General features: G+C 40.1%; 1 protein-coding gene across 3 annotated transcripts in view; it reads right to left on the reverse strand.

Moving 5' to 3' along the window:
• The window catches only part of cep104 (centrosomal protein 104), a 133779-nt gene that overhangs the window by 8564 nt on the left and 98620 nt on the right, over positions 1 to 26595 (reverse strand). For all 3 annotated transcript variants that reach the window (XM_010772449.1, XM_010772431.1, XM_010772440.1), the window contains 8 exons: positions 20635 to 20802; positions 16469 to 16645; positions 12829 to 13029; positions 11542 to 11637; positions 11196 to 11277; positions 10119 to 10164; positions 9827 to 9935; positions 9014 to 9152 (listed from right to left, as the gene is read on the reverse strand). In XM_010772449.1, the coding sequence (XP_010770751.1) occupies positions 9014 to 9152; positions 9827 to 9935; positions 10119 to 10164; positions 11196 to 11277; positions 11542 to 11637; positions 12829 to 13029; positions 16469 to 16645; positions 20635 to 20802 (1018 nt within the window). The remainder of the gene's footprint in view (positions 1 to 9013; positions 9153 to 9826; positions 9936 to 10118; positions 10165 to 11195; positions 11278 to 11541; positions 11638 to 12828; positions 13030 to 16468; positions 16646 to 20634; positions 20803 to 26595) is intronic.

Consider the following 26595-nt stretch of genomic DNA (forward strand, 5'->3'; position numbering starts at 1 on the left):
GCTTGTGCTTTGTTTTAACTCCTGCTCCAAACCATTCCATAAAATCACCCCACAGATTGTTCTGCACATACTTCTCTCAGTTGTTTCTGACCTTGAGTTGTTTCAAATGTAGATTTCCTCTCAAATTATACCCCCCCTCTCTGTCTACGAACAATGTTTTTAATTTCCTAGGAAGTAGATTATGTCTTGCTCTGTACATGATTTGTGCCGTTTTAAATTTAACCAGATCAGTGAACTTCAATATGTGTGACTTCNGTAAAGGTCCTCCATGGATGGCAGCTCCGTCCTGGTGATGTTCTCTGCAGTTTTCGCCACCCTCTGTAAAGCCTTACGATTAAGGACGGTGCAGCTGCCGTACCAGGCCGTGATGCAGCCAGTCAGGATACTCTCTATGGTGCACCTGTGGACTACTCCTTAACTCAAGATCTACTGGTAACTTCAATCTTTAGTGAATATGCCACAGGTTCTTGTCTTTAGAGACGTGCTCTCTGTTGAGATTTACATTCTGATTGATGTCATCACTCTTTTTTTCTTCTTCCTTCTCTTTTCCTTTCACATGCTTTCACCAAAGTTGAAAAAGGAAGGGCTGTCTATGAAATCTTAAGTTGTGAAATCTCAGAGAAAACGCGTGCAATGTTATTTCCTTCCTGATTTATTTATCTAATCGTGTCTTAGTACATTTATTTTTTTCAACTGATTTCTATAATCTCACCTTTGCTTTTCCCCTCTTATCTTCCTTTACTTCTTCTCCTCTCCTTTCGTTAAAATGCACCAATCACACCACACCTCTCTGCCTCGTATTTCACCTGAGGGAGGAATGGATATCACAAAGAGATGTATAGCGCCCTTCTCTGGGTTAATGATTGGCCTCTTTCATTGTGTGTGTGTGTGTGTGTGCGCATTACTGTAAAACCAGGATAGCCAAATAAAAGTAGTTTTGTGCCCTTATGGACTCGGGGTGAAAGTTTACTTTGCCTCTTTGATGTCTCCAACTGAAATTATGGCAGGAGAGTAAAGTTGCATGGGCTTCAGGCAAAAAGTGTTATTAGTTTGCTGTTTTGAGAATAATTTATATAAGGCTATTTGTGTGTTAATATCTGCATTTTTCTTTCATGCAGTCAGAACATTGATTTGATTCTGGCCTCAAAAACCTCACTTAGGCCTCACTTTAACTTCCACAGCCGCTATAAACCAACATTGCTTCAGTTTTCTAATAAATGCTCAATATTTAACTACGCTTGGTTGAAGTGCACCTTTTGGCCTGGCTGGATTCAATTCAAATACATATGCATGAATCATTGGTTTGCCTTGTTGTCCAAAACATTTTATTTTGCAATTAATATATGTGTGTCTTTTGTTTCTTTGTGTATGACCTGCCCCGGACATTTCTCTGTTTCATTAGTGTTTTTATTCCTTCCACACAGCTTTGCCTGCAGGCTGGATGAGCTGTTCTGCGCTGTTTTGCTTTGTCTTTATTATGATGCGACTGCTTAGCCACTCTGGCCCATATTACTGCCTGCTATAAATAAGTCTGTTACAGATGAGACAGCTGTAAAGAAAATGATCATGATTAGCCATGAAGACATTGAGTTGCCTGAAGGAAAGTAGACTCATTCACAAGGATTCAATCAGTTCAGGATGTTGTTTTTCTTATGAAAATCACCAAAAAGGAATAAATGAAAATGTTATGCCCTTTTTTCTCTGGTACCAACCCAGTATTTTCAAATGGGGCTCGACGAAAACTATCTCCAAATGTTTTTATGGTGGTAAAGTATTTACTTTGCAGCACAGAATTACGGTTTTGCATTTCAGTGACATCTTGTCTGTTACCTTTACTTAATTTCACAACGGCTTTTGTTGAAGCCTGAATTACAGTAGAAGATCTTATCACATTGGGATTAAAAAAACGTGCACATGAACTTTAATCATGAATGCTCACGAGTCCGTACACATTTTTATGACAGAGTGCTAGAGAAGTAGTGTCTTAGGAAGGGCGGCTGCTCGCATGAACTAACAAGCCAAATATGTCCTGTATACCTCCCATGAATATACTGTATAAATACAGTAAGCCAGCACTTGAGAGCAGTCTTTCAACAAACAATCAGAAAAGAAGTATAGCTGGAAGGACGCACATTTTCCAGTCTACAGTGCACCATGAATCTTTTATGTTGGATAGCTGTCTTGCCTGTATACCTGTATACTTCCAAGAAAAGAAACATACATAAAAAGTCTAGAGAATGGTTTTGAAGATCACAATATTTTCATATGATAGCAGTTGAGTTCTGCTTCTGATTCCATATTATCAGCTTACTAAAAAGAAACCGAAATAACAAACAAATTAGATAAGGATAAAAGGGTTAGTCTGCTAGCAACACAAGTCAGAGATATGAAGTGACAAGGAATTTTGTTGAAACAATTTAAATATTTTCAGTCATTTCATGCATGCCTTATTAATCTGGATCTGCCCGATTACTGTACTTGCCTCTATGTATGTTTGAATGCATGTGATACTGCATTCTCGTTCCACTGCGGTAAATACTTTGTCATGTTAGACAGACTTCTCCATTACCGGAAACCAGTTTGGCAAAGTGATTACATTGCACAAAGCAGTACAGTTCACCCAGCTGAGACCCATTTCTATTCGGTCTATGTTATTGCTGCAGGCATCATTAGCACTTGGCTTAACAAATCTTTGGTTCCTATTCATTTGGTACCTCTCATTTCTGATCTGTTTAGGGAGCATATGTTAATGTAACACGTCATTAGCAGCGTAGGATGTCATTGCTCTCCTGTGCTAATGTTGCTGCTGTTGCTGTGGACATTTTCTCTGAATTCCAGCCTCAGCCTGCATGCCTTTCTTCCTGTAAGTGTGGCCCATTTTCCATCATCACTCAGGCTGTTGGCAGCAGACCAACCAAACACACTGACTACAGTAGGGTTGGGCTTAGTAGACGACTCCTTTAAAAGAAACCTGAACTCATCCAAAATAATTAAGGCTACAGGCCTGTCCTCAGATTCACCCCGATGGAAATATCACGAACACCATTACCAGAACATAATCTCAGTAGAGAGACGAAACAGGAAGAAAATATCAATTTTAAAGCTACCACACTTTGGGTGACGTTAGTGCCAGCTCTATTCAATGGTTGCTAGCGGGCAGTCATATAATGTTAATTGAATGAGAGAACTCAATGGCGCCCATTCACTGGTAGTGATGTTAGCTAGTTGTTGCCTGTGTTTTCTCAGACACCAACACTGATTTTAATGAGCTGTATCAGGCCAGACCTAAAGCTTCTGTATTTAGTGTAAAGTGGGCTGTATACAGCCCTCATTCTCTGCTTTGTGAAATGTTAAAAGCTTTTATATGTTTTTGTCAAGTAAATGAAGGCCAAACTGTGGTATGAGTTTTAGATATTTATCTTATCACTGCACCACAGCAAAACCACTCCTTTCCACTCCCTTTTTCTTTATTTAGTCAGTTTACAAATTGCTGTCTCTTTTGATTTGCTTCCTTGTTTTAGTGTGAGTGAACACTAGACATTACACTATTTACATGTTTATGGCCTTGAAAAATATTTATACAGCTGTGCTTAGTTGTCTCTTATGTAATCGCTGTCTGCTAACATGCTGCATGTCACTGCTGCCTGCAACACAAGGGAAAGTGACCTTACAATAAAACTGTTTTTTGAAAACATTTGCTCTTTTAAAATGCTAACACAGCATTAGGCTATTATTAGTAAATGCATTTATGGCAATACATAATGAATTGTTGAGAGAAGCAAGTGGCCTTTAAATCATGCTGTTGTGGGTGGGAGAAAGGAGGAATGAAGAAGAGTCGAGAAAAGAGTGGGTGAAAGGGGAGGGAAGAGACTTTCATGTGGGTAATTTGTGGTGGGGGGGCAAAGCATTAAGGTGCTAAGTGAAAGCTAATTACATAAGGGCACCAGGGGAAATGGGTGCTCTGTGCCCTCAGGCCCTGGCCATCTATCTGATTTAAGACGCACAATGTGTCAGCAGCAAATCGAATCTGCAGGGAGCAATTGAAGGTTCCACACGCACGCACGCACGCGCGCGCGCACACACACACACACACACACACACACACACACACACACACAGTTGATCAGCTATTTCTTTAAAGAAACACAGACGTTACCTATGCTTTTAACCTACAGCAAATCCAAACCTTTTTCTTGATAAAACAAAAAAAAACATCTACATATGCATTTTGTAAGTAACACAACATTTTAAACTGAGTTTTTTATTCAGATTGCAGTTGGACTTACCTGGACTGCATTTATACTGTCCTTGCTGTTGTAAAATGAATGGGTCATGAATACACTTAATAAATAAATAACACTATGTTCAGGAAAATTACCAGTTTAATTGAGTGGATCATCAATGTCTTGTTGGATGAACACAATCTTATAGTGTTGTAGAACATAACTTATATTGATATAACAAGGAAAGATTGTGACATTACTCTTAATTTAGATCCCTGTGGTCTACACCATGTGGCCCAATTTCCTGTAAAGCTCCACATTCCAATACAGCGTAGCTACGCTCCAGGGATTTAACATGTGGCCTCATCTAGCTTAACCCGTACCCTTCTCCGAGAGGAACAGTAGAAGATGTGTCTGTCATGCATCTGCTCCACACTGTCTCTGCTGTTCCGGACATTTTCTTGCACATCAAAGTTATTTGAAAAGACCTAGCTGTCTGTCCTGTTAACACACTTTTCAGTTATCTCTTTACTCTTATCTGTTCTGTACAGGGCTGCCCTGCACACACACACACACACACACACGCACGCACGCACGCGCGCGCGCGCGCATCTTCAACTCATATGGCTGCAGCCAAACGGAGACGATACGGGTCGTATCCGCTACAGTTCTCTATAAGATTTCAACTTTAACGGACATGTTGACCGGCGAAAAATAATTCTAACTCAAATTCTGCCGCGCGATTCCCTCGTCCCTTGGAAGAGACGGAGAGGTGGGTGTTTTTTATCTGCTGGTGGACTACCGGGGATATTTACAGCAGGAGCAAACGCTTGCCTCGGGAAGGGAGAAAAAGAGCCAGGCCCCTGCCTCTCCCCACCTCTGCTGCTAAATCCACCGCGGAGAATAAACAGAAGGGCAACCATGCATGCTCTTGAAGTCTTCTTTGCTGCTTTTGGTGTATTTTGTGGCGGAAGTACAGCGCCACTTACAGGCCCGGCATATGTACTCCAGCGTCTCGAGCGGTCTCGTGTGGACGGACACGTTTCTGGTGCCGATTGCGTGTGGATGGAAGACTTTTTTTATATTGAATTTGGTTCGTTTTCGTTACCGTCTCCGTGTGGCTAGGGCCTATATAACTGAAGATTTTTAAAGAGATAAGCCTCCTGTTGGTTTCTTGGTGATGCTGATTTAAAATCATAAAAATGTGCAAACTCATTTGTTGAATAATCACATTTACGTCTGTCATATTAAACTGGAAGATAACATCAGACATGGTGTTGAACAATCCTCAGATATTCCCTATTGTTTTTTATAAAAAAACAATAGGGAATATCTGAGGATTGTTCAACACCATGTCTGATGTTATCTTCCAGTTTAATATGACAGACGTAAATGTGATTATTCAACAAATNCTGGCTAAGACTATCGCAATATTGGGGAAAGCAAGACACGTTCTGGACTACAACTCATGATATACTCTGTATAATACACTCATACTAACATGTCTGAGTTACTGTGTGGAGATTTGGGGAAACACGTACAAAACCAACCTACAGCCGTTATGCACATTATAAAAAAGGGCTATAAGAGTTATCAATAATGTTGGATATCTTGAACACACTAATGTATTATTTTTGAAGTCACACATATTGAAAACATTATTGATAACTCTTATAGCCCTTTTTTATAATGTGCATAACGGCTNCCCCTTCGTTTCTCGTCACGTGACCAGCATATGTGACATCATCCGCAGGAGCTCAATAAGTCAGATAGATGCAGGATCAGTTTGAATCTGCTTCCACACTGAATTGTCAGGTAAAGACAACCATGCCAAAACAATAAATCATCTTGTAGTGACTTGATGGGATCCTGTTAATACAGTAAGGCGTTGTGACTTTGTGGTCTGAATTTCTTGAATTCTATGGTTAACACTGACAAGAAAATACGTATGGAGGGAATAAGCATCGTAGTCTGGTTCCACATTGTGAAGCTCTGAGATGTGAAACCATTTGTGGTGGCAGTAACTTAGGCTGCAGCCACACAGGAACGGTAACGCAAACAAACCGAATTCAATATCAAAAAAGTCTTCCGTCCACACGCAATAGGCACCGCTGGAGACGCTGTATTACATATGCCGGTTCTGTATGTGGCGCTGTACTCCCGCCACAAAATACACCAAAAGCAGCGATGAAAACTTCCCTAGCATTGTTGCCATGGTTGCCCTTCTGTTTATTCTCCACGGTGGATTTAGCAATAGAGGTGGGGAGAGGCAGGGCTCTGGTTCTTTTTCTCCCTCCCCGAGGCAAGCGTGTTTCTCCTGCTGTAAATCTCCCCGGTAATCCACCAGCAGATGAAACACACCCACCTCTCCGCCTCTTCCAAGGGACGAGGGAACCGTGCGGCAGAGTTTCCGTTAGAATTTGTTTTCGCCGGTCAACATGTCCGTTAAAGTTTAAATCTTCCGGACAAAATTAGAAAAGTGCCGATCAAAGGTCTTCTTTGTTATTTATTAAGTTTTAAACAAATTAATAACAACTCTATATAATAATATAAGAATAATACATTGAGCCTCTCTTTTCCTCCCCCTCTCCTGCGTGTCTCCGCAGCAGCTGATCTCTGATCTCTCTCTCCTGTCCGATTAGACTTCACTCGCGTTTATGTCCATATCGATCCAAATCTAGCTGGAGGCTCCTGCTGGGTGCACTGTCCTGCGAGATACCGGGACCTGGCTCGAAACACTCGGTTGTTGTTGGCGAAACACATCAGCAATGACGCGGGTGACACAGGGGTGAGCAGGAGAGAGGTGGGGATATGACGTATGGGGCGGCGTACACACGGAGCCGTTTGACCCCCCAGAGCGTTCCGTCCGCAGATCTATCCACCTTGGGACCCGTTATCGTTTGAGGGGTCCGTTTCCGCGGTTCCGTTACGTCCTCGTGTGAACGAACTATACGAAAGAGAAAAGTAGCAGATACAACCCGTTTGCGTTCCTTTGTAAACAACGCAATAGTCACAGTTTTCCCAAAAAGTTGGTTTAAGAATTTGGAAATTTAGAATCTAGTAACATTAACAAAAGCAAAAGTCTGGGACAAAGGGCTGAATTCAATGCAGTGACATTACAGATGGTGTTAACATCACATAGTTCCTCAATTTCAAGAGGCTGAGTTTATAATACAACATCTATAATAAATGTATCATATCGAAATATTTAGGCCAGAAAATGACAAGCAGTAACCTAGTATTTTTACTTGCAACGCTCTGTCAAGCCTGCACCATAGCCAGCTGCACATCTTGCTTGTTTTTTTTAGGGGGGAGAGAAACACATGCTCAGTTCAACTGAGGACAGGTCAGTGGCTAGCCCTTTCTAAAATAACCTACAGTTTGGCCTAAAAAATATTTCAAATCCTTAAAAAAGTATATTTGAGTCTTAAGATCATTGAAGCTAGAGGCTATTTAACCGCTAACATGCTACTGCCACTGTAGCCTGTTAAGTTAGCTGGCTTGGTAACTGTTAGTTAGCCCAGTCGCTAGCCGTACACTAAGTTTAGGTTATACAAGAGAGGTATTTAAAAATGTGACTACTATCATAGGACTGAATGCAAGCAATTGCTCTATTTTGAAGCAGTTTAAATCAGAGTTATATAAAACTCATATTATGTAAATGTTGGCCCAGATAATATGAAAACGTCCTCCTTCGTTGACCCTTTGGCTCTCAGTTCCCTAAAAAGGTCAGTTCTGTCAAGACGCTTTAATATTCAACTCATCTCACAAATTCACGTGATCTTAATAATTCCACTCAAATTAATCGATTTCAACAAATTCTGGTTTGACCTGAAGTGATAACAGCAGAAATGATTAAAGTAAAACATTGGTTTGACACAAACAAATTATCATTAAATATAAGCAAAACAAAGATTATGTTATTTGGAAAACATAAAACAAATCCACAGGTGCAATTAAAACTAGATAACATAAACATAGAAAGAGTATATGTAAATAAGTTCCTTGGTGTGGTTTGAGACCACAAAATCAGCTGGCAACCTCATATCACTCATGTAAAAGCAAAACTGGCTAAGACTATCGCANTCTGCTGCTAAATGCACCGCGGAGAATAAACAGAAGGGCAACCATAGCAACCATGCATGCTCGTGAAGTCTTCTTTGCTGCTTTTGGTGTATTTTGTGGCGGAAGTACAGCGCCACTTCCAGGCCCGGCATATGTACTACAGCGTCTCCAGCGGGTCGAGCGGTCTCGTTTGAACGGACACGTTAATTGAGCCGATTGTGTGTGGACGGAACACTTTTTTGATATCGAATTTGGTTCGTTTTTGTTTGCGTTCCTGTGTAAATGGGGCCTATGACTGCTGACCATAGCTTTTGGGAAGATGAGACCTTTTTCTGTTTAACGATTAATGCTTCCATTAAATATTGTTCTTAATATATATGTTTATAAAGTTCCAACTTATTCTGCCAGAGACTGTTGCCCATTGCCACAGTTAAGCCATATTTGTTTAGTTATTTAGTTATTTGGGTTTTATCTAGTAGCTTTGATAAAGCCATTTTCATCCTCATATAGAGTTACCCTTTTTCTCATCAAAGAAAACTACAAATCCTGGTTGTCCTGATGGGCTAGTAAGTAAGACGCCTACAGCGTGCATGTCAAACTAACATGCCTCCCCCAATAAAAATAACAAAGACAAAGATGTATTAAAAACAAATTAATACACAATTCAATCATGTTTTAATACATAGGAAGGTTGAGAAATTGAAAGAGTGAGACTGAGAACTCACCATTGCAGGTGGGACCCTGGACGTGGCGAGTGAGATCTTCTGGGGCCACGGCCTCAGAGCAACGCGGGCACTGGCTGAACCTGGACCTGCTTTCACATTCACCCAGCAGGTGCTCTGTGAGGCTGGCTATCTCAACTACCTATGGACACAATGATTTGTTACTGAGCTGCTTAATGAACAGAGAGTCCTTCTTTCAAGACAACTAAATACATGCCAAAAGTTTTTAAAACGTTCCAGTGTACCTCATTTTAATAATTTAATTGGCCCTTCAATAGTGTTTTTATTTGTCAGACAGTTTATAGATTTTTTATCTTCACGGTCATCTCTATATTTTCTTACTCTCTAATGATCGTTTATTTTTATTTCTATAAAATGAGATGTTTATATTTTAGAATTGTTTATTTCTACTCTTTTTATGTGTTATTATGTGCAATGCCTTGTTTAGTTTTATGCTGCTGCAACAAAACAATTTCCCAAATTGGGATTAATAAAGTAAATGTTATCTTATTATCTTAGACAGGCACAAACAATTGCTATAAGCACTCATTCCTGCCTTTGTCCATTAAGCTTATTAAAACTCACATCTAATGTTATCTACTTTTAAATGTTGGCCATGAGGGTTGTGCAAAAGGTCGCCATTGTCAGTATGTGCATCTGTGTATTGTGTTTGTGCAAACGGTGCATGAGTGATGATATTTGTATGTATTTGAATGTTTATTATGCTTGTATATGTACATGTATGCGGAACTCCAGAACAAATGTCCTTACGGGGACAATAAAGTGTATCGTATCGTATCGTATGTATTATCTTACCTGTCTACATTCATCGCAGCGTCTCAGCATCGGACAGTGTTTCCAGTAATGAAGGTCCAATCCATCCTCTGTGAAGGACTCGTCCTTTTTACCGCAGAATATACACAGGCTGAAATATAAGACCAGGTTGCAGTTCAGACTATTGCTGCCATAAATATTACACTAAATGAAACACCTGAGCTAGAAAAATAGATTGTCTGTGAAATCACTTAACCTGTAAAATCAGTTTTTGCATCTTTCTATGATTTCCGTGATTTGTTTTAAGGTCTCCATTGAATTATGAGTCACTTACTTGTCCAGGTAGTTGATAGATTGTTGGACATCGATACTGTCTGATTCTGGAAATTAAGAAGATAGTATTAGATATCGAGGGCCCCTCGTTAAAGCATCAGACCAAAGAAATCCAGCACTAAAAATGGGATTGACTGATTTCAGAGTAGTAACGTTTATCATTTTGTTAAAAAGAGATCTGTTTAGCTTTGATAGAACCCTCATGTTAAGCTTTGAAAATATGATGGACGGGTGACTGCACGAATAATTCCTAAATCCCAAAATGAGTTATTACTTTGGCGTTTCCCTTTTTTCCTGATCTCAAAGTCAAAGGGTTTTCTTTTAATTGTTGTTAGGTTCTTTAAATATAGTCTTTGGTTTAACATTTTGTATTACAGCATAACAAAATGCCAGTAAATTCCCCACTTGTGAATTTTTAAGCTTTTACATGTCAATTAAACTCTCGCCTTTGCTTCTTAGTAACGTAGTTTTAATTGTACAACAGCCTAATAGTCTGGGGAACCAAGGCCTACTACATCACCAACACTAAACTACTAGCTAAAAACAAGATTTTTTTTGTCAGATTAAATTGAAATTACACTTATGAGCAGTAAAATCTATTTATACTTTGTTTCTGTGTTTGCTGATTGTGGTGGATCTAAAGTCTATTTGTATAGGTTAATAGTAGAGATGGCTGGCATAGTCATGCAAACGATATTGTTAGTGCCTACAAATGGAGCTTTTGTTTCTGTTGTAGAGCACCAAACTTGGAGTTGAAGTGGTTAAACTCTAAAGAACAATGTTGCTTGGCAACTGGAAACAAAAGTAGATGCTTTAAGGGCCCTTACATACTAGTATGTACAAGCTTATACCTTTTGAAAATGGGAAATTATTTGGATTTGTTTTGCATTTCTATACTAACAATTTTCTATCTACCAATATCTTAAAGCAAAATAACATTGTGCTTTGCAACATCTAATCCAGACCTGTTGGTGTTGAGTATTTAACGATGTTTTTACTCTAGTGAATAATATATTTAATGTGATTTAGGATCTGAAATCCTTTGCTCGGCTCTTTTCTAGTAAAAATGTTTACATACTTGTTTTGACAGCTTTTTTGGATTCGACTTTGGGAGCTTCTTCATCGGGAATTTCTTCTTTGGTGCTTTCCTCCCGTCTCTCCTTTACAAGCAGATGGAGAAGGAGAAAGAGAAGTCAGAAACCACAGTTACAAAAAGGACCTATCACAGAAAAAAAGCTTAACACAACTTCAGGCCTTTGTACACTCTCAAGAGGATTTCATGTACTGCTGATGTTATCTGTTCACGGGAATAATTGAGTTTCTGACCACCAAGTGAGCTCAAACTCTACTCAAGTCTGCCTGGAGTCATAAATACTAATTAGTAGCCATTACAAGAAGTGCAGTCTGATGACAGCTCCACCTACTGTGATCTCTTTCAAGGCAGCCAGCTGCTCCTGAAGGGAGTGGATCTCCTCTTTCTCCTTTTGTCCATCCTGCTGACCACCTCCCTTCTTCAAAGTCTGAAGGAGAAGTGAGTATATAGTCAGTTTCATTTTCCTTACTTCTGTCTATTCATGATAAGATCATTTCAAGATCACAGACTTTACCAGCTTTCATTTAATTATGTTATTGAATGCTTGGCAGACAGTTAACTCCATTACGGTATAGGGAGGTTAAGTCTTCAGTACTGCCGGTAAGAAATTAGACTTGGTCACTGATTGAGTCACAAACTTTACGGTAAAGCATCATTGCACCATATGAACTTGAAAGGCGAGACTTGTTTACTGGCTGTGTTTGTGGTGTCAGCTAACATCCTTTCTACATTTTGATAAAAGAAACTAGTCAGACAGGTTTTTTGCTAGTGTAGCCTTACAGAAGGACACATTGAGGATGACACAAAAATTGGAAAAAAAATGGCAAATAGATATCTTAAAGGTGTGGTCGGTAATTTTGGAGAAATCAGCTCGAGTGCGCTAGAATTTGAAAATACACAACCGGAAAAATTCTGCCACTTTCTTACAGAGCCCCTCCTCCAACACAAACGAACGCGCACATGACCAATGAGGGCACGAGATAAGTTTGTGCACAGATGGAAGGCTGACAGGCAGGTAGGCCATCCAGTTATTTTAGCGGCTAAAATGATTGGTCGTGCTTTTTACAGTACTACGGCTTCCACAGATGAAATTTTGTTCTTGATTTTTTGTCAGAGCACTTCAGATATTCATTGCTATCGGGATGTTAAGAGCATTCCATGGAATATAACAAAAAGTGTATCTCGAGCCGGTTTCTCAAACTTACCTACCCCACCTTTAATAATACCATGCATGGATCTAATTTGTTTAACCAGTGAAGGACAGACAGCCTGTGCTGTGTTTGGCAGAGGAAGCAGTGGAGGCAGCTTGCTGTCTGTGCAACATGAAACTCTTATACTGCCTTGAAAAAAGAAAAAAACGTGACGTCATGCAGTCTCCTCGAAAAAAAAAACTCAACCCTTTCCAGCTCGGCAGAGTTCTCCCATCTGCCATGTCTGACAGTTTCACTGTCCATCTACCAGCTGCTCCTCGCTGACAGCAATCTGTTTGAAAAACTGTCTGAACACATTTTGTTCATCTACAAAAAGTACATTTCAGCCATTTCTTACTTTAGCAAATAAAGTAGATGTTAAGTATCAATAAATAAATGAATCTGCTGTTTAAAAAAACACTTCTTACCTGAGTCTCCACCAGCTTCCCATCAATCTTGGCGAAGCCTTCAAAGAGGGTTTTGAAGAGGAAGTTCTTCTGCGCAGCAGCAGAGTTGGGTGGAAGGAAGCGGAGAACAGCGGCTCTGTGCTGCTGGTACATGGACAAGATGATGCGCACCGCCAGCTCTCGTACTGCTGACGCATTGTGTTCCAAAGCTGCTGTACAGAACTGAGAAGGGAAAACAGGGCTTTCTATTAACATGGAAACATTGAGAAAACATTTTTGATTGACTGGATAGTACTTTTAAGCATATGGTACAGCCAGTTCAAAACAGAGATTTCATTTTTATTTTTTTTAGATGAAAACCTTTGGGACTGCGTTCACTTTGTATGAAAAATGAACTTTTATTCATGTAAAAACAGCGGAATGCAAAGCGGTGCCCCATATATTCTACATTTCCTACACATTTTTTACCTGAAAGTTGATTGCTGGTGCTCAACATTAGACTATTTGTAGAATTCACTTGAAGGTGATAAGGAAATAATGTGATCTGTGTGATAGCTGTTTACTGACCGACTATAGCTTACATGTGGACGTAAAAAACAAAACTAGATATAGTAACAGCACCGGACTTTGAGGTACATTTGACATAGTGGCCAAACCGTGTGATTACAACTCACAGGCCCATCAAGTCATTGCAGACAGAAATACTTTTTCCCGTTGACTTACATCTTGAAAGTCTGTAAACCAGCTAATTTTCTTTGAAGTACATCAATTTCCCAGATCAAGCAATTACATTACATTGAATTTACATTACCCCATCAAAAGCCATTATTTAAATTATGTTGAGATGCGGGCCATTTTAAACCTGGCTCTCAAATATTTTACTTCATGCCCTATTGACTAACCTTCTTAGTATTACATTGCTGTCTCTAGTTCCCTTTATACTCACATACCAAATGCTAACAGTAATCCCACTATCACAGTGCATGTAATCTCTTTGTCTGATTTTCTGTATAACCTGATTTTATTCGTAAAACATGACGTGCTATGAGGTGATCCAACCTTTGTTACCATTACAACAACAAAATTCCAATTGTTCTTGAACTTTGAGGATATTGTTGGACCCACTCAACTGCATTGAACCAGTTTCTATTTGAACTTATGTTAATTCTATTGTCTTTATTCAGTTTTCAAATGTTGTTCTTATTAATTTCTTTGTCTTATGTGACACAGTTTGAGTTGTATGTGTTGTAAAGGCGCTTTCTTTGTCCCACCTCCAGTATGCTGGGGCAACAAAGCAGGCAAGGAAAAATACCCAGGGCTTGCTATTTTAACAGATAAAAGTCCAAGTTAAAAAAAAAAACATTTACAGTCTAGCTTCATGCACGCTACATTGCTGAAGACGTCCTTTGAGCGGGGTTCGCATCATGACGTAGGAAGAGTCCTATGCGACGTAATCTGTGTGAAGAGGGCCACAACACAATGGCAATCCAGCCAGTGAAGAACATTAACATCCAGAAAGTAAACCGTGTATAAAGGCCACCCGTCCCTTGCTCAACCGGATCAGGGACAGCTCACCATTATTCTCTGTTGTCTCTGCCCTCCGCTTCTCATTTTAATTACAGGAAATTCAATCGCCCTCTGTATTCACCCTGGCACCCGCTTTGGAGACGATCACCCAGGTAACAGCAGGGTGAGAAAAGGAAAAATGCTCAAAATATAGCCGAGCTAACATTGTGGAAGGCTAAAAGAGGCAGATACAGAGGATTAACCTGTGATTTAAGGATCATTTATCAAGAGTCTGGCTGTTTGTTTGAGTTAACTTTGTATAGACGTACATACATTTTTGTTACATTTTGAAGGGACGATTTAATTGTTAGCTCGTCCTCCCTCACTAGCAACGTAGTATATCTTTATTCTGCAGGGGAAATTATTTTTTGTCCACTCTCAAGCAGCCATGCCTGATTGAGGTGCTGTAGGATAGGATAGGGATAGCCACTGTTATTGGGTCAGCATATGTCTTAAGTACCGGTAGTTGCCTTACACTTTCTGTACTTTTTTTTTTTTTAATTCTTTATTTATTTGGGGTCACATTATAGTACAAGTACAGTTTTTCAAATCATATATTTTTAGAGACCCGAAAGTGACAAATGAAAAGCAAACAAAATTAATCAAAGTAAAATAAAAACGAAAAAGTACACAGGGGTTGTTTGAAATAGCAAATGTCTACACATGTACATATGCATACATATCAACATACATATATACATTCAATACACATACATGTGACCATACATACATATCTATACATATACATTCAATCGGTGTATAGAAACAGTCAAACAAGGGATGGTCGTCTTTGGGATATGTAAATTCTCCACTTTTTCCATATTTCTTCAAATGTGTTTTCCTGAAGCCTCATTGAGAAGGTGATTCTTTCCATAACATAGATTTCATGGATTTTGTCGTACCAGTTGTCAAGAGAAGGGACACACTTTCTGTACTTTCAAATTAAAAGCCACATTGCTTGTTGCTCGGTTATTATTGCAAACTGAATTTCAGTCTAAATCTTACATGTTTCCCATCAAGATGTTTCAATGTGACAACCAGCAGGAAAAAAAGAAGCCAAGCTGTTAAATAAGGCACGGCCCGGCTGTCACGTCTCAATTCCAGACTGAAAATGTTTCCCAGGCAAACAAGGGAGACAGCCAACACAAAAGGGACAGGCGCAGAGCAAGCATGCACAAACACGGGCCATCCAATTCCACCTGCGTGTCTTCAGGGAAGCCGGAGAAACTCGGTGGACAAACATAACAATTTGCTCTTGTTGATAAAAGATGTGCAGGGGTCAAGAGGAGGGCTGAAGGGGAAGGGGGCGAAGGGTGGAGGAGCCGCCGTAAAACAGAGGAGACTGGTCAACAGTTAGTTTGCACGTAGATATTAGGTCACTGCTGGAAACCGAGTGCAGGGGGACCGAGAGCGGATGCCAACGGTGACAACATTGACTCAGCTGACTGGAGCTCACTGACAGCCTGTTTGGGTGAACTGAAGAAACCCCGGAAGGGAGTGCACAGTCACTCTTTAATTACTGAGCCAAATGTAACCGAAACAGTTTGATGGAATCCTGATTTTAAAGTGGAATAATATAGGCATTATACTATACGGAATTCTATACAGAATATGTGTTATCTTGTTATAGAGGATATGTTGCTATTTTCAGATTGGAAACAGTCGTAACTGAAAAAGACACATATATATATATATACTATATGCTTATGTTGACATTTTAAACATATTTTACAGATCTAAAATCCTTTCAAAAGGTTACAGTGTCCCAAAAAGTCTCAGAGTATGGCAGCCGATAACTGCTACGGTTGAAGTTCTTTTTAACCTCAATACAATTGAAACTTTATTTGCTTTATCTTTATGAGACGTTGGGGGTCAACCTTTCTAAATTTGGTTTCTGAGGCTATAAAAACCTTGATTTCTCAAGATTACGAGATAGTTAGTTTAGTTCTGTCGGTCATTTTCAACACAAATACAAATACACAAACTAAATGAATAAACAATAAGTCATTATTTTTATTTGTAAATGATGTCAATATCACTATAAAAAAAAAGATAATGTATAGATGCATTTAACATGATTAAGGCTTTTTTTTACCATCATGACATTGTCCAAGGTGAAGCCGGAGTTCTCTGTGCCCAGTTCAGCGAGAAGCTTCTCGAGCAGCTCGGCCCGACTCTGAGCCAGACGAGAGGGGAAGTTGGACTTGAAGGGCTTCACCAGCTCACCGGGGATAACCTGCAGGGCGCGAACATCCTTCAAAAGAGACATTTCCTAAGAGAAAGGATTCGGTAATTAGTCAATGGCTTTAAAATGTACAACGTTAGAGTCATACAAGGTCATTGTGGTATGCTTTAAATTGAGCAATATGTGCGCTGTAAGACAGTGACAAAACAGATCTGTGTGATGCTGCACTACACATGGTGATTTGTCATTCAACACTAGACAAGTCATGACAGAGAGAACGAGAGTACAATTAAAGTGAGACGGAAGACGGTTCTTGGAAAAACTTTGCTCAGTTGTTTGTCATTTTAGCCTCATCAGGTAAGACGAATGTATGTCGGAAAATGGGGACTTCAAAAACACATCATCCTCAACATACAAAGAGGCATTCATAACAAAACAAAGGAACCCGGGAGAGACAAAGAAGGGCTGGGCGATGATTTCAGAGGGCTGAGACTTGTCTTAATGTCCTAAGTTGAACTTACAGTAGGAGAAGCTACTTATAAAGACTCCATCCCTTTCTTACTCAACACACCCAATTGCACATTTTCACAGATGGTTAGACAATTACTTCACTAAAGCACGTCATCATTCAATCCACCAGCCCAGTAACACTTTCTGGTACATGTGAAAGCTAAAAAGCTCCAGTACTGGCCACAAACAACAAACAACACCTCTCCTGTATGGAACCTCCACTAGTGGCTGTGTTCCAGGGAAAGGCTAAAAGGAACCAGTCTAAGCAGTCAGAGTGACGGCTCGAGGGGCGAAGCATGACAACACCTCGGACACCTCGTAACTCTCCCTGCATATCAGTGCTATAACACAGCGCACTACAAAAGTAATTAAGAAAAACATATTATAAACCCTCAAATTAGCAGACTATTTGATTAGGTCAATACAGTGCATGGATGCAGGAGTCTGATTTTATCATTGCATTTTGACTTTTTTTCCAGCATCTTTAAAAAGCCTTTAAAGCTCTTAAGCTTCGAAAAATATCTATACAAAACTGGCTAGAAACTAAAGGCTGAGACGCATACCACCAAAACAGCAACACCCCCGCTTTAGCTACTTGCTGAATCAGCAGGTTTCATAAACACACTACCTCATTCATCATCATACATACAGATCGTTTTATAGACAGGGTGAAAAAGCAGCACATGTATGAAAGGTCTTAAAGAAATCGTGTGCATGATTTTTTATACCTACGGTCAACAGTGGGGTTATACCAACATTACAGGATATAATAGATCACAGCATATCAGTTATGTAATACATTTGCAAAAGTACTGGTTCAAATTGAGTTTACATTTTTCATGGATGTTGGTTTCTGAACCACCAAAATGTGACGTGCAGCAGACTAGGTAAGGTTTGTTTCTACTCTAACCGACATCCGGAAATGCCTTTTGCTTGTTGTTGATTGTTGATTTGCAGGCCAAATGACAGTATAAAACAGCCAATAAAACACATTTTTCTTCAACTGTGATCCCCTGGAACCATGACCTTGAGCAAACCTATGGTAAATGAGCTCATTAAATATAAAGTTGATTGATCGAAAAGTAGAAGAGATTAGCTGCAGACAGACAGATGCACACACTAACACACACACATGAGCAAACACAAAATATCCCTTCAGGCTTGCACCTGTTTGAGAAGACTACAGGATCTTATATTAGCAATACATAGATCAACAAGACAGGTTGTTCAAAATCCTTTTTTTGACATGGGAATAAGAGTGAAAGTGCAAGTTTACTCAAATAAGCTCAGTGTTCCTGGGGAGAATCATGAAGTTTTAGAGAGATAAACACAGAGAAGCATGCATAGGCAATTTCTTTCAAATGTTGCCTTCGATTGAGTTTCACACATGCTAGGGTTGTTTGCTTACTGTGGAGCGTTTAAATAATGCAACTTTTTAGTCACTTATTTAAATGCAGAGTTGTGGGTGTTATGGTTATGTCATATCAGTCATGTTATGGTGTTATGGGTGTGGGTGTGGTGTGGGTGTTGTGGGTTGTGGGTGCGGTCCATTCAAAGAACAAAACATACTCCATTTAACCAAAGCCATTATCTGTGTTTACATGCACTTAAAAACCAAGTTAAGCACACAGATGAATCGTAAGTGTGTCGTGCAGGTGCACAGAATTCATGGCCAGGGAATGAGTATGTATTTACTGTGATTACTAATCATGCCATTGAAACATATATTTACTGACACAAGGGTTTATTTAATGACAATGCTTGCAGGAGGAATTCAGCCACAGGATTAGCCAAACAAACGATGAAGTGGTCAACAACAAATTGTTTAATAGTGTAGAGGCTAAGCCAACGCATGCCTCTGAGGTGATGCTGTGTTCACATGACTGACACACACTTTAGCTTGAATGAAAAATAAATCCCTATACAAAGGTTTCCAATTGAACACTCGGCCCAGATACTGTTGTCCATTAAATTCGAATCAGCTTTTAATCAGCATACAAGTCACACTTTAAACACACTAACTTAGGTAGCCTAACTTTACCCCAGCAGTATGTGTGTCGTGGTGTGTATGGTCAAAAACTGCTTAACTTTCTGGCGGAACCTGAGTAAACAAATGTTGGTTTCTACTTATATATAATATAGTGCTAATTGGCTACTACAAAGTCATTTAGGCCATTTCTCAAGCAACAATGCCAAACCCTTGCTAGTTCAGGCTTACTAAATGTCAAATGCTACAGTTAAAATCAAATATATATTATTATTAAAAAGTTAAATAATGGCACAGCAAAGAAAGCATTATCCTATGCGTAAATACAAAGCGTTGAATATTCAATAAGGACTGAATTAGAAAGACCGGGAAGGTTAGTTCTCTTTTTTTAAACAACAAATGGTTCCCATGGCCTCATTACAAAGGCTTCTGATCAGCACCAGAGTTATTAGCGTATAATACAAATTAAAGTATCAAGTACTACACTGTAATCTGATGAAATAAGTGCATTTTATACTAGGTTTTTTCAGAAATAAAACCACGATGAATAATGACTCATTCTGTGCTTTAATCTGATCTAAAGGCGTGGTGTTAATAGCAATGACTCATTTATTCTTCATTTCACCTTCGAGCTGTGAAGAATTGCTCACTCTGCTTACGATTCCTAATCATAACAGATCCGCCTCATGTCAATCGGGATATCGATTCTTTTTTATTATCTGAACTCTTTGAGAACCACAGTTACTTACCCATCTGCGCCAAAATGAAATATTGATGAGATTAAGGTGTACAGGATGAACAAATAAAGATGCCTTTATACATAGTCTCTCATATGTGTAATTAGAGCGCCTACGATTCTCAAATCTAGAAGCTTAAATGAACAAAATCTCCTATATTTTGGAATAAGATAACTGATTCAGAATAATTTTTTTACATATTTGTAACTGTCTTTTTCTCAAATCTCGACTAACTTCACTCTGTAAAGCTTGTGACATTTAACAACATTTGTATTTGTACTTCTCGACCCAAAAATAAGCAGGAAGATCCTTATGGCTTTGGATCTCAATGGCACACCTTAGAAAATGTGTACTTTATTCTCACTCCTTTAACTTGCCTTTACACTGTAAATACTTAATTGTAAGTATTCATGTGATTATGGTGCGCGAATATTGTTTTGGTTGTATTGGTGCATAGTTGTTTGCAGTCAAGCTGTCTTGGTAACTGTAACTGCCTCAGGGGATGGGATTGTCACTTAAATCATTTTGTTTTGGCTACAAGATAACAGGTGTTCTGCCCTTTTGGTGTGTGAGAAAATCGAACATCAAGAAATCCCTTTAAATGGCATATAATAACCATTAAAAAATAAGATTATCACCAAGAACCAAGTAAGAGTTAACATTTTTTTATGGCGTAAAAGATAATGAGGGTGCTGATTTTTCTAAACGTTCATGCAAAAGTTCCAACAGAGCTTTACACAAGGGAAGAAAGTGGAGAGGGATATTGCATATTTATCTTTTCCTCAGTGAAAGCTAGGAAGCAAATTCATGTAAATCAACATGTTAATCCCGTGTGTTAATACCTGTATGAAGGCAGTGGCCGTGCCCCGGACGCGGCTGGCTGAGTCCCCAGTCCTGGCCAGCAGGTTGGGCCAGGCCTGATCTACGCAGTGGGTGACCTCAGACCGGCCCAGACCCGGGATCAGCTGACTCAGCAGCAGTCGCAGTACCTTCAAGGAGGCGTTGAAGACCTGAGGAGAGATGGAGGGACGTTTAGCTCCAAATGGAGTAGAATTTCCAAGAAAAGGTAGCACCAGGGTGATCAATTAGCAGAGAGGCTCGACTCTGCAATGTTTACTCTGAGTGGAGGGAGAGGGACAAACATCAGTAGTGAATGGTAGGGGTCGCGCCAAATAGTTCACTATTTGATCTAAGGAAATTCAACTGTCAATCTAAATCAGATTGTCGCAGTGGCGGGGAAATGTGGTTATGAAACAAAGGGCCATTCCGTTTGGGAATCATGGGAGTGCGGAATGTCTGATTTTATATAGAAATGCTTGGTTCTCTTCTAATAAATCACTATATATAGGTTATTTTTGGTAGCTAATCGTTATCACGGTGCATACAAACATGGAAAAACGAATTTACTTCAATTAAATTATAAATCCCCATGTAGTCTAGATCGAAAATTGCGGGACTGTTGGAGCAGCATCTCAGCTCCAAAAAGCTAAATAACAACAGCATAAGTTTTTTCAAATAAAAGCATATGTATTAATAAATCCACCCACAAGAAAGTGGCCTTACAGCGGGAAGCATAGGCGCCTGCTTTTCTCCATATCACTTAAATGATGCAATAGATTAAAATGATATGTGGTATTTTGTGGTCACAAGGTGATCTTCAAAAGGAAAGGGATTTAAAAAACACGCTGTGCTTATTTCATAGCCAGGGTGTAACAACATGACATGCAGCTTATGCCACTGAATTTGTGGAGCAGAAAATGAACCCGCTGACTACTTAATGGAGCCTTCTGTGAATCAATAAGACAAGAAAATAAATCACTAAAATTATTGTGGCGCTACTTTTCATTACCATACAAGCCTTAGACGACTTCTAGCGAGGGGTTACAAGGCCATCCTTGTCAACAGTGTTTGTGTAAGGAAGCCAGCTCTGGGAGAGAGAACTAGGGTTGTATAGGTGACAGGGGGAACATTGTTAGGACTCTGCATGTTAGAGAGCGTGTGCTTATGATCTAAGTGTTTCCCCTAGGATGGAGTCATAGCAGCGGTGCTAAGGCACATGGGCGCAGCATAATGTGAGCGCGGAGCGCGTGGAATTTTTTAGTGCGTGCGAAGTGCGCCCCGCCTATTTGTTTCTATGTGTCAGCACAAGAAAGGCTCTTGAGGTTCTAGACAATTTGCTGCCCGAGGTGAGATTTTAGGTGATATTTTATGTGTAAAGAATAAATGAAAAATGTCTACAAAAGACAAATACACTGCAAAAACAGAAACGTATTGACATAGGTAATAGACGTCAAAATGGCTTCAAATGTATTCAGTATTAGCCGCGTTCACACCGGAGTACTTTTCCCACTTTAGTTCTGATATAGTTCCGAAATGTCGCGTTCGCACCAAAAAGAGCCGGAACAAAAATTGTTTTTTAGTAAATTCTTACCCCCTTTTTCCGTCCCCTGTAAGAGAGCAGGGAGTCCCATGCGGCCTGCTCTTGTGAGAAAAAGCTATATTTCTGATTGGCTGGCGATTGGGCAAACCCACGCCCCGGTAAAACTCAAAAAAAAAAAGTGGGTGTTGTGAAGGCCACGCTTTTTTTATTAGCAATTAGGCATTAGCCCCAGCGGCAGAAAAGCGCAGAGAGAGCTCAACTTATGGCAAGCACACAAATAAAACATGGGCGGTGGAGATGAGGAGGCTGTTCGGCGTTCTGGCGATTTACTCGGAAAGGCTTGCAGATAGAAGTCTGCTGAGAGTCCCAGCACGCTTCTAGCTGAAGGCGCAGTCCGCCAACAAACCGGGGACTTTGCCTGGCCAGGGCGGAATTTTGGGACGGCAGTATACCGCCGTGAAGTTGTTTGGCGGCCTGCCAGTAAACCCCAAAGCAGAGAAAGAAGAAGTGAGCGTCATGCGGCTTCAATTTGCCCTAATAAAACCCCAGGGACTTATTCCTGTTGGTCGAACCGCAATCTGTACTTAGTTCATTCAGAACTAAAGACCGTTGCTGAAATTGAACTAGTTCTGCATGAACCTTTGTGGGAAAAGTTACTGCGGTGTGAATGCGCCCTATTGTATGAAACATGTTTGAATTGGGGGGCCTGGACCGTCACATTCCCCTTTAGAGTCCGGGGGTAATATTCCCGCTGGAAAGATTTTTTTTGACATTTACAGTAACAATGCTTCAATCTGGTGCACCTTTGGGCACACAATTACTTAGAAGACCGTGATCCTAGGGGGCACATAACTCTAAAAAAAAAACTATGAAAAGATCGGTTTAACATTTTAATAATCAAATAAGTATGTGAACATAACCATATACCTAACCATAGCGCAAAAGCAAAATAAATGTAGTTTCACTTTTCATTTTTTGTTGTTCATTCCACTATCTTATTTTACCTAGTTAACGGACCATTTATTTATTATGCAGCATTTTTGTATCTCTCCAACTTAAAACGAATATTTTTGGTTAACTGTCCCTATAGTATACCATTGGAATGATTTCAAACCTGTTTTATTTAGTCCCAATAATTATAAAGGAGTGCCCTGGAAATTATGTGTTTACATAGCTTTTTATTTGTGGTCAAAACGTTTGAGACCCCAACCTGAGATACTTAGACTAAAATTAACTATCTAAATCACCCAGAGTCCTTAAGCGCTCACTGAGGCCTCTCAGTCCTGAGAGGAGAGCTTCCACCTGGTTGGAGAAACAATCTACTTCCTTAATAGTCCTTAGGCGCAGCTACACCAGATTCTAATAACAAGCAGCGCCGGTACGCCGTGGGCGCCCTCGTCCTTTGCTCGCGTCTCATCGCTACCGCACGCGCCTCGGCACTTTGGTGTGAGGCTGCGGGCGCGCTGAATAGCCAATATCCCCAACTTTCATCAGCTTTAGACAGCGCCACACGGTAACGGCAAATTAAAAGCGTGTAACCCGGTGAAAAGGGTGTTAGCATTACTTAATGATGAAATGTTTGTTACATCAAGGCGCGGAACATTTGGATGAGGCACCGAACGGTCAAAAAAAATTGTTTCGCTCCCCAGAGCTACCACGCAGCGCCCCCCCCAGGCAATTTGGCGCCGTAGGCGAGCCGCCTTGTCGCCTTGCAGTGGTTCTCAAAGTGGGGTCCGCGAGCCCCCCGGGGGGTACGTGGCAGCTCTGGCGCAGGGGGTCCCGTGAAAAGGGTTTTCAGATTCATTATCTAAAACAAATCATGATATCCATTTTTTTTTTTTTTTTACAAAAAAAAAGCTTCATAGTTCATACAAATATTAATTTTTTTTAAATCTAAAAATAGTTCATCAGATTAGCGTTCTAATGCTAACAAATCTATAGCATTTAAAAATCAAGCGTGCACCGCGTTACCCATGGCAAACCAACCAATAACTGGTAAGCGTCAGTCAGGAGCGGCCAAGCTTGCTAGCTACCCTACGAAGATGGACCAGATTATTAAAAGCGACCGGTTACGCCTACAAACTGAAGTAAATGAAACAACAAAAAAGAAAAAAAAACAAAAGTAAGGAAAACGCATGAGGAGTATATCCAATACGATTTATTGAAGTGGGAAGGGAACCCCGAACATGTCTGAAAGCCTGCGGTGTCTTGGCCAAATGAGGCCCGATGAAGCCCTGCCAAAAAAATTGACAGAGGTAACACCACAAAAAAAAAAACCTCGAGACCAAAGCATGCCAGATATGTAACACAAAAAGACCGGGCTTCTTTTTGAGAAAGAAACGGGCCCCGAGGAGCTACCGAAGCAACAACAACGGAGCTGGTTAATGCGTTCACGCTCCTGTTTCCTGGCTAAAGAAGCAGCGACGAATTTAGGCGCATGTCTGCTCGATATCAAATCAACAACTGCTGGAAAGCGAGTGGGTCTAAATGTCGCCCGGTTCAATTGGACTGAGTCCACTGCGATGTGTCCCGGCTCTGCGCGGCTCATGTGTCGCACCCTGGCGCGAGAGGAGAGGCGCGCAGAAGACGCAGAAAGTGAGACTGACTGGATACTCTTGAGCAAGCCATCGGCATGGGAATAAGTTAGCAAATACATATCATTGTGTATATTCTCTCGGCTATTCAGTATGGTCTGCTGGCGTTGGTGCCTGCTTGCTTGGGCGCAATGTGGCGTAGTAGTCCTTTTCGCACCAGACATTATCAGTTACTGAATCTTGCTTTTTTGCAAACATGCTTGAGAAAATGGACTTGTGGCTGAGAGCGTGTGAAAAAATGTCAATTGTGTCGAGAGTTGGCAGCGCCCTGTGAACTCGCTTGACCCCATTATTCATGTACTGAAACTGGCCAATTCAGATTTAAATTTACTTATTAATCCCAAGGTGGCCCGGAACGCTGGTTTCTGGATCCGTTCCCGGCCGCACTTTAACCAACCTGTGTGTGTGTGTGTGTGTGTCGTGTGTGTGTGTGTGTGGTGTTGTGTGTGTGTGTGTGTGTGTGTGTGTGTGTGTGTGTGTGGTGTGTGTGTGTGTGTGTGTGTGTGTGTGTGTTTCTGAAAATGCAACTTCAATTATCACTTTTCTTTTGATTTCCCTTTGATATTTGTTTAGGTACAGTGTTACTTGGGCAGCTAATTATTGATTGTTTACCAGGTATCTGTGTTGAAAATGGTGCAAATATTTTTAATAACATCATCTAGATATATTTCTAATAACATTGCTCCTTGTGTTGTTCTTTCAGCCCATAACTAAGACTTATTAGAAGTGTAAAAATAGGCTAAAGATGCAGATTATTTCCCAAGGGACATAGCATGGTCAAGGTCAAGTCAATTGTTTATTATATACGCCCAAAATCACAAAAAAATCCAGAATGAAGGGGGTCCTTGGTGTATGTCTCTTTCTTGTAAGGGGTCCTTGGCTGAAAAACAAATTGAGAAGCCTCTGGCTCTATGCCAGTAAGCACAAAATACTAGCAAAATCCCACATAACAAAACAATCAAACAATGAAAAAAAGGGTCCGCCACTTATTAATCTATTTTAAAAAGAAAAAAAACAAAAAGTAAAGAAAATAAACAACTGGCTGGCGCGCTCTAAAGCAGCGGGCCGCTCAATGATTATCAGCCAGCGGCGCGCGCGGCCACTATTTTGTATACTAGGGGAACACACTGGAATCGCGTCAAGAAGAACATCATTTTAAACAAACACTTCGACATTGACAAAGTAAATATATCCCTATTGGCTTTAAGAGGCTTCTTTAGGTCTATTACATTAATTCAATTCAACAGCAGAATGAATTGTCTTTGAGGACATTACTCTACAGATGACACTTATCCAGGAGGGCTTCTTGACCCAGGAAGACTGCAGCTCTCCGGGCGTCATGTTTCTCAGATCCTCCTTGGGGGTGGTGGGTTGACTAGCCCGTTAGCTTCTTGTACCCACGCCAAGGAGAGCATCCTCTCTGTAGGCACCCAAAAAAGGTTCTGGAAAATATGCCCCTGCCACCTGGACCAAGAAAAGCAAAGAGGTGGCGAAAAGATACACAAATGTCAGTTATGTGGGTAGAATGGTGGATAAACCAAAATGCTGTTATTCTGTGTACCGTATAGAATGGGTTTAATAACAAGCCTGTTTCTTCTAACTGCAATCACAAAGTTTTTCTTNTTACTTTTGCACTGATATTTAAATATTTAAGTTGGCTTGAGCCTATATTTATTTATTCGTTTGTTTATATAATTTATATTTATTTTACATGTTTAAAAGAAACGAAAAATATAGTTTAAATTTAGTTTTTTAACAGAAGACTGTTTTTTGTTTGTTTTATAAAGTTATTGTGTTGGTTTTAAAAGTTCATAAGTTGTGTGATGTTT

This window comes from Notothenia coriiceps, unplaced genomic scaffold (genome assembly GCF_000735185.1).
Source record: "Notothenia coriiceps isolate Sejong01 unplaced genomic scaffold, NC01 NC01_scaffold00000339, whole genome shotgun sequence".
Classification (NCBI taxonomy): Eukaryota; Metazoa; Chordata; class Actinopteri; order Perciformes; family Nototheniidae; genus Notothenia; species Notothenia coriiceps.